Source organism: Ceratotherium simum, chromosome 3, assembly GCF_057802395.1.
Source record: "Ceratotherium simum simum isolate JZ-2026a chromosome 3, ASM5780239v1, whole genome shotgun sequence".
Lineage (NCBI taxonomy): Eukaryota > Metazoa > Chordata > Mammalia > Perissodactyla > Rhinocerotidae > Ceratotherium > Ceratotherium simum.
This window is the reverse complement of record NC_141902.1, coordinates 70,009,156-70,027,877: the sequence shown is the minus strand read 5'-3', so window position 1 is coordinate 70,027,877 and position 18,722 is coordinate 70,009,156. Positions and strand designations below refer to the sequence as shown.

General features: G+C 37.4%; 1 protein-coding gene across 2 annotated transcripts in view; it reads left to right on the top strand.

Annotated features, from left to right (window-relative positions):
* The window catches only part of CHRNA5 (cholinergic receptor nicotinic alpha 5 subunit), a 48,564-nt gene extending 30,923 nt beyond the window's left edge, over nt 1–17,641 (top strand). For both annotated transcript variants that reach the window (XM_087428765.1, XM_004421861.3), the window contains exons 2-6: nt 3,988–4,139; nt 8,893–8,937; nt 10,300–10,409; nt 12,530–13,361; nt 15,616–17,641. In XM_087428765.1, coding sequence (XP_087284891.1) covers nt 3,988–4,139; nt 8,893–8,937; nt 10,300–10,409; nt 12,530–13,361; nt 15,616–15,777 — 1,301 coding nt within the window. In that variant the 3' untranslated portion in view covers nt 15,778–17,641. The remainder of the gene's footprint in view (nt 1–3,987; nt 4,140–8,892; nt 8,938–10,299; nt 10,410–12,529; nt 13,362–15,615) is intronic.
* The last annotated feature ends 1,081 nt before the right edge of the window (nt 17,642–18,722 follow it).

Below are 18,722 nucleotides of genomic sequence, written 5' to 3'. Positions count from 1 at the left end.
GTATATCTTCTATGGAAAAATGTTTGTTCAGATCTTCTGTTCATTTTTTAGTTGAGTTGTTAGTTTTTCGTTGTTAAGATATATGAGTTCTTTATATATTTTGGACATTAACCCATTATCAGATATATGGTTTCCAAATATCTTCTCCCAATTGGTAGGTTGTCGTTTCATTTTGTTGATGGTTTCCTTTGCTGTGCAGAAGGTTTTCAGTTTGATGTAGTCCCATTTTTTAATTTTTTCTATTGTTTCTCTTGCCTGGTCAGACCCAGTACTTGAAAACATGCTGCTAAGACCAATGTCAAAGAGTGTACTGCCTATGTTTTCTTCTAGAAGTTTTATGGTTTCAGGTCTTACATTCAAGTCTTTAATCTATTTTGAGTTAACTTTTGTGTATGGTGTAAGATAATGGTCTACTTTCATTCTTTTGCACGCGGCTGTCCAGTTTTCCGAACACCGTTTATTGAAGAGACTTTCTTTTCTCCATTGTATGTTCTTGGCTCCCTTGTCGAAAATTAGTTATCCGTAGATATGTGGGTTTATTTCTGGGCTCTCGATTCTGTTCCATTTATCTGTGTGTCTGTTTTTCTGGAAGTACCATGCTGTTTTGATTACTATAGCTTTGTAGTATATATATATATATTTTTGTGTGTGTGTGAGGAAGATCAGCCCTGAGCTAACATCTGCGAATCCTCCTCTTTTTGCTGAGGAAGACTGGCCCTGGGCTAACATCCATGCCCATCTTCCTCCACTTTATATGGGATGCTGCCACAGCATGGCTTGACAAGTGGTGCATCGGTGCACGCCCGGGATCCGAACCGGCGAACCCTGGGTTGCCGCAGCGGAGCACGCGCACATAACCGCTTGTGCCACTGGGCCAGCCCCCGGCTTTGTAGTATATTTTTAAATCAGGGAGTTTGATCTCTCCAGCTTTGTTCTTTTTTCTCAGTATTCCCTTGGCTATTCAGGTTGTTTTGTTGTTCCATATAAATTTTAGGATTCTTTATTCTATTTCAATGAAAAAATGTCATTGGGACTTTGATATGGATTGCATTGAATCTGTAGATTGCTTTAGGAAGTATGGACATTTTAACTTTGTTAATTCTTCCAATCCATGGAGCATGGAATATCTTTCCATTTCTTTGTGTCTTCTTTGATTTCTTGCAACAATGTCTTATAGTTTTTAGTGTACACACCTTTCATCTCCTTGGTCAAATTTATTCCTGGGTGTTTTATTCTTTTGTTGCAATTGTAAATGGGATTGTATTCTTGATTTCTCTTTCTGCTATTTCGTTGTTAGTGTATAGAAATACAACTGACTTTTGTATGTTGATTTATTGCCCTGCAAGTTTACTTTATTCGTTCATTGTTTCTAGAAGTTTTTTTGTGGATTCTTTAGGGTTTTCTATATATAAAATCATGTCACCTGAAAATAGTGACAGTTTCACTTCTTCCTTTCCAATTTGGATGCCTTCTTTTCTTTTTCTTGCCTAAATGCTCTGGCTAGGACTTCCAATACTGTGTTAAATAAGAGTGTTGAAAGTGGGCATCCTTGTCTGGTTCCTGTTCTTAGAGGAATAGCTTTCTGTTATTTTACCATTAAATATGATGTTAGCTTTGGGTTTGTCATATATGGCTTTTATTGTGTTGAGGTACTTTCCTTCTATATCCATTTTATTCAGAGTTTTTATCATAAATGGATGCTGTATCTTGTCAAATGCTTTCTCTGAGTCTATTAAGATGATCATGTGATTTTTATTCTTCATTTTGTTAATGTGGTGTATCACACTGATTAATTTGTGGATGTTGAACCATCCTGCATCCATGAAATAAATCCCACTTGATGATGGTATATGATCCTTTTAATGTGTTGTTGTATTCGATTTGCTAATATTTTATTGAGGATTTTTGCATCTATGTTCATCAGCGATATTGGGCCTGCAATTTTTTTGTGTGTGTTGCCCTTGTCTGATTTTGGTATCAGGGTAATGTTGGCCTCAAAGAATGAGTTAGGAAGCATCCCTTCCTCTTCAATTTTTGGAAGAGTTTGAGAAGGATAAGTATTAAATCTTCTTTGAATGTTTGGTAGAAATCACCAGAGAAGCTGTCTGGTCCTGGACTTTTGTTTTTTGAGAGGTTTTTGATTACTATTTTGATCTCCTTACTAGTGATCGGTCTATTCAGATTCTCTATTTCTTCTTGATTCAGTTTTGGAATGTTATATAATTCTAAGAATTTATCCATTTCTTCTAGATTACCCAATTTGTTGGCGTATAGCTTTTCATAGTATTCTCTTATAATCCTTTGTATTTCTGTGATACCCATTGTAATTTCTCCTCTTTCATTTCTGATTTTATTTATTTGAGGCTTCTCTCTTTTTTTCTTAGTGGGTCTAGCTGAAGGTTTGTTAATTTTATGTTTTCAAAGAACTAGCCCTTAGGTTCATTGATCTTTTCTATTGCCTTTTTAGTCTCTATTTCATTTATTTCCATTCTAACTTTTATTATTTCCTTCCTTCTATTGGCAGTATGTTAAGGGTTCTCATTAGGTAGAATGTTGGGATTAATTTATCATTTTCTTTATTTATATCCTATCTACTTTCTTTCAAAGAAGATTTGAGGTGGCAATTCAAGGTAGTAGTTTTTTCTCTAAGGCACAAGTTCCTTAGATGCTATTAAAAAACATTTTGTTATCTTTATCTTTTAAACAACCTTAAACTTTTGGTATTTCAGAGACTATAAAATTTTTAAATAGGATTAGAAGAGGAGAAATGTTTCAATAATGCTATTTTAACTTGAAGCTCTAAAATTAATGGCTTTTAAACATTAATGACTTTCCAGTATATAATATTCTAATTGAATTGAAATATCTCCAATGCTATGCATTTCAGCATAAGGAGACTTTTATGGGAGACACGCCAAACTCTATGGTATTTATAGATTAAATCAAGTATCTTGAATTTCCCAGGGAAGCAAGACATAAACTCTTGAGGAATAAGCTGCTGTATTAATGAAGAAATAGGCAGTGAAGAAAATCAGGGAATGGTTTTCCTCTAGCTAGAGTAACTAGATGTTCTTTAATAGCTCCATGTAGAAAACTTGGTCTATCATAAAAGAGAAGATTTTGTGAAAGTTCTAATTTTCTGTCAGATCATTTCTTTTAGATTGGAGAAGGACCATCACTAGCTATTAGAAATCCCTCAGTGTATACTTGATGATAAATAAGCCAGTGACATTTTGTTTTAAGTAAATATTTTTTTGTTGTAAAATCATGGGTCTTGAGTAAATGTCATGCTTGAATTTCACACATTTCACGTTTCTTTAACAGAGACTCCAGTCCATACAACACTGAAAACTCTCGTTTCTTCAGAGAGTCTGTTTAAGCTCAGGAGAAGTATAAACATAACTGTGATCCATAAATCTAACCAATATTTGCCTATGGCATCTAGAACTTTTAAAATTTTGTCTTTTTTTTTTCCATATTAGGCCCTAAGGTAGTTTCATACAAATGTATAGCAACAAAGATATGGCAAACCTGAATGATTTATTCAGTATTTGTGTTTTTGTATATTAAAATCGTGTAAATTAAAGCATGTTTATTTTGTATTTATGGTTGACAAATGAACTTTACTTCAATACATCTATTTTCTAGGTTTGGAATTTTATGGTAAGCAACCCCCCTAGCCCTGGTAATTTAAAAGCTTTTGTTACTTAGATTTTTAAGTGATTCTGTATTAAGTGCTGAGTGCTTCTTAAGGAACTCAGCATATTTGCATGTGAGTAATCTGATTTAAGATTATAAAGAAATATATCTGAACCAGAGGGTCCCTTATTGATCACAAACATTTGTATTAACATTTCATTTTAAAAGCTCCACTAATAATAGCCTAAATAATACTTTGGTTCATTAATAATGCTGAACTTTCTTTAAAGTAAACGTGTTTGGTGGGAGAGAAGCCAGTACACTAACTTTTAAAAATTTATTATACAGGATTAGCTGAACCATCCTCTGTTGCAAAACATGAAGATAGTTTGTTTAAGGATCTATTTCAAGACTACGAAAGATGGGTTCGTCCTGTGGAATACCTGAATGACAAAATAAAAATAAAGTTTGGCCTTGCAATATCTCAATTAGTGGATGTGGTAGGTGTGCATATCATTACATATTCAGTTTCACACAGAGTTATTAGAGCATATTGTATGCCCAGGCATTGTATTAGGCACCAAAGATTATAAAGGTGAATGAGACACAGTCCTTTTCCTCAAGGAACTCAGCAGGGAAAAATAATCATTACAGCACAGACATAGGAATACACTGTGTTTATGTAATATTGTATAGCTTAGAAATCATTTTATCTCATTTGGTAATAATAATAGGTAATAATAGGTCTATTTTTTAATAAATTCAAAGATATGAAACATTTTATATGGAAATTTCTCCTTAAATGTGTTTAAAAAATACCATCAAAAAGTCAAAAATTTTAAGAGTAAAAGTCCAAGAGTAGAGTTGTAGATTCTTAGGACCAAAAAGTCTCTCAACAGATCATTGACTCAGTATCACACTTTAAACATTTCAGAGGTTTTTTCATGTAACATTCACTGGGGACTATAAATTCCCTTGATAACTTGTTCTTATTGTCAAGAGATTCTTTCTATTTAAACTAAAAAGTTCACACTACTTTTTAAACTAGTTTCTTCTTGCTCTCATCACGTCAATCAACAATTATTTCCCTGCTGTGTTCCCAGAATAGTCAACATGTGTGTGTGTGTATATTTTTAAATAACATTATAGGTGGGCCTTTATTTTCTGATTAGAGAAGCAATGCATGCTTTTTGTAGAGAGTTTGGAAAGTTCAAAAAAATACAAATAAGAAAAGAAAATAAAAATTGACTGTAATTCTACTACCTAGAGATGACCAGTGGTAACATTTTGTTGTATTTCTTGCTAGTTTTTTCTTTGTGAGAATGTTACAAAATTGGAATATTATTTTAGATATAATTTTGATTACTGCTTTTTTCCCTGTTGTTACATGATGAACATGTTCTTATGTTCTTATACAATCTTCAATGTATATTTTATGTACATATATTTACGTACACTTTAATGGCTATGTGATATTCCATTTATAATTTAAACATTCTCCTATTGTTGGCAGAAGCTTGTTCCAATTTTTCTTATTATAAATGACGATGATGAATATATTTGTACACCAATGTCTGAATTTCTCCTTTCCTTAAGAAAGGCAGTTAGTGAATCAGAGGATATGCATTTTGTAAATCTGTTGTTATGTGTCACCTAATTGCTTCCAGAAAGATCAGTGAATATGGACTGTGTGCTTGACCCTTTGCTAGGCAATATGGGGAGATTTTAAATATAAATAAAAATAGAGAAGTAGGAAGTCAGAGAGGTAGGACTTGTTCTCAAAGACTTTTCTTTCTAATTGGGACTATTATCTTGTAAATGGAGTAACTGTAGAACACTGCAAATCGTGATGCCAAAAGATCTGGAAATTCAGATCTCAATGACTGAAATAAGCAGAGAAAGCAGGAGAGAGGAGGTGGCACTTGAGCTGGCCTTGTAGTAAGTGTAGGATTTGACATGCAGAGAGGAGAGTACTTTAATAACCAGGAACAGTATACTCATAGGTATAGGAGTAATACTGAGCCTTGTTGTTCAGCTGTTTAGATCAACAGGTTGATGTTGGGAGCCCCACTACGTAGGGATGGTCTGACTGGATGGTGAGGAGGCGGAGTGATCCCTGCATGCCACTGTGCCTCTGCTCCTGCCATTTCTTCTGTTTGGAAAATTTTCCTTCTCAGCACAGCCATTTATCCTTCAAGGCCAAATCCATTTGTCAGACCCTTTGTGAAATCCAGAGTTCGTAAGCCAGTCTCTCCTCTGTTCCAGCAGCCCTTTGCACTTTAATATAGTGCCCGTTACGCTGACTGGCACTCATGTGCTGGCATGGCATCATCAAAGAAGGTGAGCTTTATTCCTTGTGTCTGTCCTGGAGCCTAGCTTGGTGTCTGGCACATAGTAAATGCTGAATGAATGAGAGATCTGATAGGCAACAGACACGGTAAAAGCAGTACTTTAGGATGATCAGTGAAACAGTTAAATACATGGTTTTGAGGAATGAAAGAGAGATTAGAAACTTGAGAGGCAAGTTAGAAGACCACGTAGAAGAAGGAACAGGACTTGACCACTGAATATAGAGGGAGGCGTCTAATTTTGAAGCCTAGGTGCTTAGAAGAGTAACAAATTTGAAAGATAAAATTAGTTGTTATGGGGATAGGGCTGAGAAGATGAGTTTGATTTTGATATGGGTGGTTGTGGTACATTGAAAAGAAAATGTTCATGAGGCCCTTGGAAAGTCTCGCACTGGCTCTGCAGTGAGAGATGAGGCTGAGGACGTCCGTTTGGAACTGCTGGCCTGGGGGTGATTGTTGAAACTTTGGATTGATGAGTTTTTAAAGCAAGCAGGGAGAGCAGGAGCCTGATCCTTGACGAGCATTCATAGAAAGTGGTAGAGGCAAGGGTTAGCCAAGCAGAGAAGTTGAAGAAGGGTTGCTTCTTGAGAGAAGAGCCCAGAAAATGTATTGTCAGTGACTGAGAGGGGAAGAGGACTGGAGTCAAGGAAGATGAGGGCCAAGGTCCCTGGAGAGTGAGCATAGAAGGTTCGCTGAATTGCTTCTAAGCTGATTTATGTTCCCTTTAATTGCTAAGGTCTTTCCGCCTCAACCTTGTACTTGTGTTTGGTGACTTTTCCTTGAAGTTTTGTCAGATTCTTACCTTACTTCTTATGTGTTCTCGCTCTTTTTAAAATCTCAGTGTTGGCTTGTTTGTTTTGATTTTATTTTTATGGTCAGGTTAAAAAAAAACTATTACCCCTAAAACTTTTCTGCTATACCCGCGTGTAGTTAACATTTCTCCATTTATCTGTGATTTCCTCCTGGGTGTCATCCTACGTTTGTCCTTACTCGATTTGGTTGTTGTTGCATCCTCCATTGTGCTGAGCACATTATAGATGCTCGGGAGATTCTTGAGGCTACCTTAAATTGGGCTGTATCCCTAAGGTAATGGCTAACCCCCACATATTTGGGGCCAGTTGTGAACTTACGGGTTATTCTTTTATCTATGTTACTATTGACAGTACTAAGTATTGACTGGGTCCTAGCCTATAGAGCAAAATCTGTGTGTGTTCACATTTTTCTGGGGAAAGGGTCCAAATTTTCATTAGCTTCTCAAAGATGACCTACTGCCATACAGCATCATAGGTAATAGGTTTACCAAAACTTTCCTAATTGTTAATGCCTCTGTTTAGAACTTTTGCCTAAAAGGCATATTCCAATGCAGGGATCAGCAGTTATTCTGGATGGTGTGTGACTTTAGGGAGGACATGGAGCTGGTGGGGTAGGGTTTAAATTTAGGGGTTTTGAGTTCCAGAATCGGTTCTACCACTAATCAGTGGTGTGATTTTAGGCAAGTCGCCTCACTGGGCTAGTTTCCATATTTGCAAAAAGAAAGAATTGCAGTAGATAAAATCTCTAGGTCCTCTCCAGCCCTAGTGTTTTAATCAAGGAATATTGCTCTTTGGAACTGCGGCGGCGTAAGAGGGATGGCCACGCTCTATTTCCCAGGCCTCATTCTTCCCATGTAGGGACCTAACAGCTGCGTTTGTCCCTCGGGATGTTCCTTCTCTGGCCTCCTCCTTTCCCCTGAGTCATTCACCTGTTGTTGGAATGGATAGGGAATGGGGACTCTCCAGTCCCCTAAGCTGTGTACATCCCTGTCCTGTCTGTAACAGTAGGAATTGCCTCATACTTCTCTGGGTCTCTGTGCTGAGCACTGTATCTTACACACAGTCCATTTATGGTTGGTGATCATGATGATCTTATACTGGTTCAGTTGGCTCCATGATATTTCAGTAAAACTTAATGGAAGAGATGTCACTTTAATTAGGCCTTGAAAATTCGATGAAGGACTGGCATAAACAAAGCTATGACAGCAGGAGGGTATGGCATAAGTGGCAAGTACCAAGGACCCCTGGTTCTATAGAAAAGGATGTAAAAGCTGTATGAAATTGCCATTCAAGGCTGTGACCTCAATATTTTTTTCTACATAGCAGCTCCACAGAGATTCTAATTTGTGCTTCAGTAGAGGCAAATGATTACAAGTTATAGTCCCTCAGGAATGCACAGAAACACCATATCTCACTGATAATAAGATGCACATTTTCCATATTTTAGCACTTCTGAAATCAATATGTGTCTTGTAATTAATGGCAGCTTGTAATTCATTATCAGCCTTTTTCTTTCTTAGCGCTAAGGACATAAAATAATGCTGTGCTTATTTCTTAGAGCGCATCTTAGATTTAAGGAAATATAGTAGTTGAGACCATGAATGTTAAATCTAAAAATGCCAATAGTGAGGGCCGGCTCCGTGGCTTAGCGGTTAAGTGCGCGCGCTCGGATGCTGGCGGCCCGGGTTCGGATCCCGGGCGCGCCCCGAGGCACCACTTCTCCGTCCAACGCGAGGCCGAGTCCCACGTACAGCAACTAGAAGGATGTGAACCTATGACATACAACTATCTACTGGGGCTTTGGGGGGAAAAAAATGAATAAATAAAATCTTTAAAAATAAAAAATAAAAAAAAATAAAATAAATAAATAAAAATGCCAGTAGTGTACTTTAGGGCAGCTTATCTGAAATACAGAGTATGTTGAAAGGAATAATGTGAAATTAGGCTGGAAAAGAGATCCTGCTTTTCTAGAGAACCGGATTGATGAACAGAATGTAGAGGAGTGTTTATATAAAAATGAGAAAATTCTTATTTAAGGAATTATTGTTTCTGTAATTGCAATAATGAACCTTATTTAAATTTTTATTTTATAGGATGAGAAAAATCAGTTAATGACAACAAATGTCTGGTTGAAACAGGTATGTATAAAATTCAAAGGTCCACCCACCTGTTGACTGGCGCCACTGTGACTATAGGATTTGTAGCACAAAGAGACGTGAATATTTGGTGTTGGTGGGTTGGCCGGATGCAGAAAGATGAGGTAGATGGAGTTCTTGTGTTCTTTCAGTTAATATTATTTGAGTGCCTACTATATGCCAGGCACTGTTCTGGGCTCTGGATAAATAGCAGTGAACAAAACAGACGCAAGTCCCTGCCCTCAAGGAACTTCATTTTGCTGGGGAGAGAATAAACAAGGAAGTTGTGTAGTACTTTAGAAGCCCTTCAGCTTGAAGAAAAATACATTGGGAAAGCAGATAGGGAGTGTTGGGGACTGTATTTTAAATAGGATGGTTAGGGAAAGTGTCACCGAGAAGGTCATGTTTGAACAAAGACTTGAAGGAGGAGAAGAAGCAAGCCATGTGAATATCTGGGGGAGGAGTGTTCCAGGCAGAGGGACTGGCAAGTGCAAAGGCCCTGAGGCTGGAGCATACCTAGTGTGTTCGGGGAGCAGCAAGGAGGCCAGTGTGGCTAGAGGTGAGTGAGCCACGAGGAGGGCTGTAGGAGATGAGGTCAGAGATGCAACAGGAGGCTCCTACTGTAGGTTATGAGTAGCAGCTCGTAGGCCGCTCTAAGGATTTTGGCTTTTACTCTAACTGAGATGGGAACAGGCAAGAATGTAATGAATTATTTTAAGTACATAGTCCCTTTTATAGAAAAGACTTTTTTTTTTTTTTCTGGGCCATCTTACACTTGTCCTCAACTGCTCTTGAGTGCTTCCCTTTGTCTTTATTTTCCCTAATTTTTAATACCTACTACCAGTTTCCTAACCCCAAACTCCTAAAAGCCACTTATGCTTTCCTTGGGGTGTAAGTCTTTACTTGACACCATCACAGAATTGTTACTGTGTGGAGGTTGGACACAGTGTTTAAATATGTGGAATGTGTAATAAATGCAACTGCTCTTTGCATGGACCAGTCCAGCCAATCAGTGACAATACAGCTAGAAAAGAGAATGTTTCCCTTGAACCTGGATCTTAGATGCCCATGGCTGCAACTCCTGGGCAAGGTCAGTTGGTGGGAGAAGAGGTACTGAGCAGAGCCGTGAACCCACCCAGCTCTCGTCCTCACTTGTGTCTCATGTGGCCCATGGCTAGAGCCACTGCACGAGGGGACAGGGCTATACTCCAGTACCCGTAAGAAAGAGGTGCAGGTGAGTCTTCTCTGTTTGGAGTAGAGATGATTTCATGCCTAACATTTCTGGGTTTGGCAAAAAGAGTGTAGTTTTCACTATTTTTGACTATTAATTTGATTGCAATTGAGGCAGATTTCTTTGTTTTAAAGGAATGGATAGATGTGAAATTAAGATGGAACCCTGATGACTATGGTGGAATAAAAGTTATACGTGTGCCTTCAGACTCTCTCTGGACACCAGACATTGTTTTGTTTGATAAGTAAGTTACATTCAAAATACCATTTTATGTTTTCAAAAGAAAACACTTGTGGGGCCGGCCCGGTGGCATAGTGGTTAAGTTCGTGCACTCTGCTTCGGCGGCCCAGGGTTTGTAGGTTCAAATCCCAGGCGCAGACCGACGCACTGCTCATCAAGCCATGCTGTGGTGGCGTCCCACATACGAAATAGAGGAAGGTGGGCACAGATGTTAGCTCAGAGCCATTCTTCCTCAGCAAAAAGAGGAGAATTGGCAACAGATGTTAGCTCAGGGCCAATCTTCCTCACCAAAAAAAAAAAAAAACACTTGTATCACTGTTAGGCACTAGTAATTTTTTCTTCCTTTTGAAAATTGTTTAGCTATAAAGTCAAATGACTTTTTACATTCTTTTGTTTCATGAAGCTACCAGCAAGTTCTGTGGATCCTCTCCTTTTTTGGTATATTGTTTTCTGATCATATAAGTGTTCTTTGATTTCTAAAATTTGTAAAACATTTGGAAAGTCCAGAAAGGTATAAGGAAGTAGGGGGAGGATCACCTATAATCAGTTCCATCCTCCCACCACTCAGAGGCAACCATGTTGTTAGCTTACACGTATAGTGAACTTACTCTGTGCCTGGCAATGTGCTCAGTGCCTTCATTCAATTCTCATGATAACCTCACGAGTGAGGTACGATTACGTCTATTTCACAGATGAGGAAACAGAGGTGGAAGGCAGTTATACTTTGTCCAAGATCACACAGCTCGCATGTGGTAGGGTGGGGGTACATACCAAGGCAGCCTGACATCCCCATTTACCCTCTTATTTACGAGACTACATATTTGGCAGACTGCCTTCCACATTTTTTGGTGTGTTTTTTACATAGTTGAGGTTATACTTTATGTTCAAATATGGATCCTTCTAATTTTGCTTAAGTACTGTATCATAATTATGCCACAAGGAGGAGCATTGGGTTAATTATTAACTCATATTTATAGGCATTCTACTTAAGCATGTTTCAAGGATGGTTTTTAGCTTAGAGGAGAGGATAATTCTAGACGCCAGTTGCATTTTTTTTCTAGGACCATTCTAGGGCAAATCTGGGAATTTGTGCTTATCCTAAAGCACTTGGTCTTATTTGCAAGAAAGTATTTGGCATGAGGATGGAGCAAATGCTAAGCAAAAATACCTTTAATTTTTTAAAAGCTTTACCTCCATGCTTCTCAATATGTAAGGAGTGAACAAAGTTGTAAGGTAGCATGATGCAGCTTTCTGGAGCATCATTTTACTCTAAGGTATTGAAAACATTTTTATATTAAACGTGGATATATTACAGGGTAGTGTGCAAAAGTCACATGAATTTTAACATAAAGAACAATATTTCAAAGAAATCTTATGTTGGTTGTGCAGCTTCCTGCTAGACTTCTCCAGTGTATGAGTTCACTTGGAGGCAGAAGTTGAAAGGCATGGCTGTTTTTCAGGGTCATGCCCAGCTTGGTGCTAATGTTATTTTCATGTCAACGTAGCAAGCATCCAGTATTTGTGATGGAAGGGGAAGAGCAGTGTGTGGGGAGTCTAAGAATGTGGATTCAAGTTCTGGCTCTGTGCATGTCCATTGTATAAATAGCCTAATTATATTTTGCCTGTAAGTGAAAAAAATTTTTTTTTTTTTGGTGAGGAAGATTGGCCCTGATCTAATATCTATGCCTATCCTCCTCTATTTTTTGTATGTGGGACGCTGCCACAGCATGGCCCAATGAATGGCGCGTAGGTCCACGCCTGGGATTCGAACCCATCACCCCGGGCCGCCGAAGTGGACCACACAAACTTAACCACTACGCCACCGGGCCGGCCCCTAAGTGAAATCTTTTTAACCACTAAAATCTCAGGATTCTGTGAAATATAGATCTGTCAGTGCTGGCATAGATATGGAAGAAGGGGTTCAGTTCTAGTGGAGTTAGATACATATTTAAGGAAGATGTCCTTAAAGCAGAGTCCCCTGCAAGTAGCAGGTATATCTCAAATGTAATAATTTAAAAATTATTTCATGCTATCAGTTATGGGCTTTCTTTTACATTAGGCTTGTAAAATGGATGCTTGTGTTGTTTAATCTCTGCTTTGTTATTGTGTGTGTATGTATTTCAGTGCAGATGGACGTTTTGAAGGGGCCAGTACGAAAACAGTCGTCAGGTACGATGGCACTGTCACCTGGACTCCTCCAGCAAACTACAAAAGTTCCTGCACCATAGATGTCACGTTTTTCCCATTTGATCTCCAAAACTGTTCCATGAAATTTGGTTCTTGGACTTACGATGGATCACAGGTTGATATAATTTTAGAGGACCAAGATGTAGACAAGAGAGATTTTTTTGATAATGGAGAATGGGAAATTGTGAGTGCAACAGGAAGCAAAGGAAACAGAACTGATAGCTGTTGCTGGTATCCTTATATCACTTACTCATTTGTAATTAAGCGTCTGCCTCTCTTTTATACCTTGTTCCTTATTATACCCTGTATTGGGCTCTCGCTTTTAACCGTACTTGTCTTCTATCTTCCTTCACATGAAGGTGAAAAGATTTCTCTCTGCACCTCAGTACTTGTTTCTTTGACTGTCTTCCTTCTGGTTATTGAAGAGATCATACCCTCCTCTTCAAAAGTAATACCTCTGATTGGAGAGTATCTGGTGTTTACCATGATTTTTGTGACACTGTCAATTATGGTGACTGTCTTTGCTATCAACATTCATCATCGTTCTTCCTCAACGCATAATGCTATGGCACCTTGGGTCCGCAAGATATTTCTTCAGAAGCTTCCAAAACTGCTTTGCATGAGAAGTCATGTAGATAGGTACTTTACTCAGAAAGAGGAAACTGAGAGCGGTAGTGGACCAAAATTTTCTAGAAACACATTGGAAGCTGCGCTTGATTCTATTCGATATATTACAAGACACGTCACGAAGGAGAATGATGTCCGTGAGGTCTGTGACATGTTGTATTTACAAATGCAGGTCTGCTTTGATTCTCAGTTTGGCAGAGTAAACCAAATGACCCTTCAGGCTAAGCATAGATTGGGGGCCAGAAATGTTGACATACTGTTCTATAAAAGATCTTTACTAAAATTTGTTTCAGTTAAAACATCTGCAAAATGGGGAACCTACACAAATCTCACTTCTCCGTTTCCCCCATTGGCATCTTGGATGACTTTAAAGAAAATGTAGTGTTATGCTGACTGCCCTGTTATTCTAAGGAATAGTAATCCTGCCATATGTTTTTTGGCTCTGACATAATTAAGTGTTTTAATTTTATCTTCAGTAACTTTATTTCTGAATTCTGTGATAATCTGCAGAGACAACTGCATTATAATTTATCAAAAGTGATTTTATTTTTTAAAGAATGAACCTAATGTAGGCTTTATAAATATAGTCTAGGTCAGGGTATTTTTCTAGAATAAATATTTTTGTTCACTTACAAAAGAATGTTAGTGAAATTAAAAGTAGTAAAGTATTCTTATGTTATACATCAAAGTGTTCATATGAAGCTTATTGATAATGCTTAATGATATGCTTAATTTGCTTAAAAGCAAAAATTTGTTTAAAACTTTATTATAGAAAAATAACTCATTGGCTCCTTAAGGTTAATACTTAAAATGCAAGAATTGAACATGAATACATTTTATTAATGTGATCATATTGAACTGAGTTTTCTTTCAAAACGTAAAATTTCAATCTTGTCACATTCTTATTTCTATTGTGTAATATTTTTAATGCCATGACTATAGTAATATTTTCAGTAATAATTTCATAAATTCATAATGAATTTACTTTGAATAGTTCCATTAAAATTATATGAATTCTATTTGTAAAGCTTTTTTAAATGGAAAAATTTCTAGCAGGTGTGATAAGTAGATGGAATGAATCTGGTAAAAAAAACAGCCCTCCTCCCAAAAGAAACATTTGACATATATTTCTTGTGGATTTGTAAAGTTTCTATTTGGTAGTAGTATAATTAAATTAGTTTATACGGTCTGAAGCTATCAATGGTGTCTTGAAAAATACAGATATTAGTTAAATAATGATTTAGATTGAGATGGAATTTAATAAATGTCTGCAAAGTATTTTTTTTTTTTAAGATTTTATTTATTTATTTTTTCCCCCCAAAGCCCCAGTAGATAGTTGTATGTCATAGTTGCACATCCTTCTAGTTGCTGTATGTGGGACTCGGCCTCAGGATGGACGGAGAAGTGGTGCCTCGGTGCGCGCCCGGGATCCGAACCCCGGTCACCAGCATTGGAGTGCGCGCACTTAACCACCAAGCCACGGGGCCGGCCCTCTGCAAAGTATTTTGCAAAAGGGTCAGGGGTCATCCCACTAGGGCCAGTAAATGGGTTTTATTTTCACGAGAAAAATTTAGAAACAGAGAACATGTCTACAATCCCCTAAATTCTACATTATCCCACAACTTGGGGCACAGTCCTATAGAAGACCCGCTGCTTCATAGAGGCAGGGGGCTAGGGAGGCCCTTGGTCAAGGAATGACCTTGTGGATAGGAGCCTCTGGTGCTCAGGGGCTGGTCTCAGCCTGCCCTTTTCCTTGAGGTCACTCAGACCTGCTGAGCCAGCTCCCTGCTTACACAGCAAAAAGGGGGAGGAAATGAGCTCCAGGCCAGCAGATCTGAACTCATGAGCTTAGAATAAAATGGCCCCTAGGAAATCCAAAACTAAATAAACTCAGGTCAGGGTGGGGAAAGAAGATGAACGGTTATCTAATATGTATTATTCTGAACCAGCTTTTAATTTGGCATGACATTAACCTCAGGCTGGATTCTCTTTAAAAATTAAAATAAGTAAAACACTACTGGGCAAGACTAAGTAACAGAAATAACTGTATATAGTAAGAATAATTTTTTTTTAGTTTATTATAAAATATCCAAGGAGTATAAATATTCCAATTTCTATTAAAAATCTATCAAAATAAGCCACTTGTAATATATTACAAATTAATGTGTGAATTAACAAATTGTGTAGTGTCTTTGAAAGCTTGCAGAGGCTCTATCTGTTGTAGACCGTCAGGGTGCTGTCTGTCCCTGAGCCCAAGTACAGGGTCACTTACTGTTTTGAGGCAGCAGGGGGAGGCAGAAACTGATTTGACCTCTAACTCAGTGTGTTATATTTTTAAATAGTTACACAATTTAAAATTATGTATTTAATATGTTTTTATTTTTTTTTTGCAACAGGTTGTTGAAGATTGGAAATTCATAGCCCAGGTTCTTGATCGGTTGTTTCTGTGGACTTTTCTTCTGGTTTCGATTGTTGGATCTCTTGGGCTTTTTGTTCCCGTTATTTATAAATGGGCAAATATAATAGTACCAGTTCATATTGGAAATGCAAATAAGTGATACTTCTCAAGGGATTGTAGTAGGAATTTAGTTACCAAAAAGGTATATATCATATGGCACCTATAAAATTATGAAAATGTAAATTGTTTAAAATTTGATGCAAGCTTTAACAGATTAACAGTTGCTAACATCAGTTTATTTTAATAGATTGCCCATTAGAACATCTACCTGCGTGACTAAAGTAATAACCGATGGATCTTCTAAAAATCGCAGCAAAATATTATCTGAATTATACTAGTAAAAATCTAATGTTTGTGTCCTGGCAAATAATACTAATTTGTAATCATCAGTGAAGTTCTTTTTTTTTTTTTTTTTTTGGTGAGGAAGATTGGCCCTGAGCTAACATCTGTTGCCAATCCTCTTTTTGCTTGAGGAAGATTGTCCCTAGGCTGTGCCATTCCTCCTCTATTTTGTATGTGGGACACTGCCACAGCATGGCTTGATGAGCAGTGTGTAGGTCCGAGCCCAGGATCTGAATCCAAGAACCCTGGGCCACTGAAGCAGAGTGCACGAACTCAACCACCACGCCACCAGGCTGGCCCCCTAAGTTCATCTTTTGATTGTGCTGGAAAACTCCTGTTGTATTTGAAGACTGATTTCAAAACTTTTTCTGCATTTGGTAAGGTACACATTTTAAAATTCTTTCTGTCCTGTAATCACTGGATAACAGCTAATCTTGAGTGTAACATTACACTGCTATTTAAAGAAGCTGACTAGTTGATATGATAATGATCTAATGTGATGCTGCTTTTCTATAATTAACATTTTTAAAAAATGAAAAATGGGAATTGGGAACTCCTTTAAGGCTTACTTTATTCTTTAGATGCTTAAACTGAACAATTATTGTACTATTTTTTTTTTAATTTTATTTATTTATTGATTTTCCCCCCAAAGCCCCAGTAGATAGTTGTATGTCATAGCTGCACATCCTTCTAGTTGCTGTATGTGGGACGTGGCCTCAGCATGGCCGGAGAAGCAGTGCGTCGATGCACGCCCGGCATCCAAACCCGGGCCGCCAGCAGTAGAGTGTGCGCACTTAACCACTAAGCCACGGGGCCGGCCCTGTACTAACTATTTTTATAGCTTACCTTCCACTGTAGAATCATACAAGAGACAACCCCTATGGACATGCAGTACCATCTCCTTAACATTAATTTCAATCCCCTTGTCCCCATTTTCCACAATTAATAGAACCATCTTCTATATAAATTGTGGTAGCATCTTTTTATCTTTGATCTTAAAAGAGTCCACTATAATTAAGTGAATCCCATTTTTAAAATATGTCTATGGATGCTACTAAATCGTTCTTGAGAAAACCATCTTCCAAGATTAAAGATGGTATTCTAACTAGGTATAAGCACATTGTTACACACCTGTAATGTTTCAGTTTTCTCTCTTTCATTCCAACAATTACAGTACTAGAATCTTAGAGTTGCAAGGGCCTTTAGACATTATTTAGTCTTGGCCTGTTACTACTTACTCAATACAGTATCATGTATCACAGATAAGTTAAATTTCATCTCTCAATGCCCCTGATTCAGCCGTCACCAGGAAGAAAACACTGACAGAAACCTGGCATTCAATTTAGAACTCTTAGCTCTTGAGAGAACAAATGCCTTATTTATTTATAGTAAGTAACTCGTCTAAGTTCAAGTCAACACTCTTTGGAAGGCAGAGGGAATCCAGTCTAATTTGCATTTTATTGTAGGTAGGTGTTTAATGCCATTTAATGAGTGAAAGATGGGTTTGATGAATTTAAATTGCCTGTTAGCTGTCTTAGCACATCTACATCCCTGATCCCTCTTATATCTCCATTACTGTTACTTAAAATTTTTATATGTAAATAAATTTTATAGAAATCTTCCTTTTGACTTATTGAAACAAGTCAAAGTGGGCTGCAATTTTGTCAGTTTTATTTTTGCATAGGAAAACATCAGAATGACTAGTGAGAAGATGAAAATGGTCTCTGTGAATTATCATCTCTTGCCAGTGGTTATTCAGACTCAGAAGTGTAGTATGGGATACTCTCCTCTTAATAATTTGTCTAAAGAAGTGATTCTCAACCAGGGGCAATTTTGCTCTCAAGGGGACATTTAAGAATTTTTGGAGAAATTTTGGAGACCTTTTTGGTTGTCACAACTAGCAAGGGATGGGGGTATATGTTACTGGCATCTAGTAGGGTGCTGCTAAAGATCCTACAATGTACAGGACAGTCCCCTCAACACAGAATTACCCAGCCAAAAGTGTTAATAGTGCTAAGGTTGAGAAACCTTGTTCTAAAGGTTCATTAACAATGAATGTGTGACTAGGTATAATTTCTCATAGTATAATAATTTAGAATTATGCAAGAATAATAGTTAAGGCCCTCTGCATTGGAGGCACGGCCCTTAAACTCTTGAAAAACAGTAAAGAAGTGCATTGTAAGAAATGGTAGTAGTGGGGTATGGCTGAAATAGTATAAAACTTCAAGGAGATTATGGCTTAAATAATAAAAACTTTTGGGAAATCTGTTGTGATATTGAACCAAATGGATTTTCCCATTTCTGAACAGCAAGTTTTTCTATCCAGTTATATCTCAACCACCAAAAAAAGGGAAATGGTTTTCATATTTAGCCCATTTTTACATGTTCCATATCACAGCATACTGCTTATCGCTGTAGAAGAATTATATTTTGACATTTTTTTACCTTACCAAAGGCTGGTTAAATGTTCATTTACCCGTAATGAATACTCTTGACATTTTTCTTGCATGAATCTTTTTTGACAAAAATCAAGACAACTGGATAATAAGTAAACCTTGAAATGCCAAAAACAAAGCCAGTAGCTTGATGATAGAAAGCATGTTACTATTAAGAAAGCCTAAATGGAACACCTAATACAATAAAACTCGTAGAAGAAAACAGGACAAACACTTTATAACACTGGGTTTGGCAATGATTTCTTGG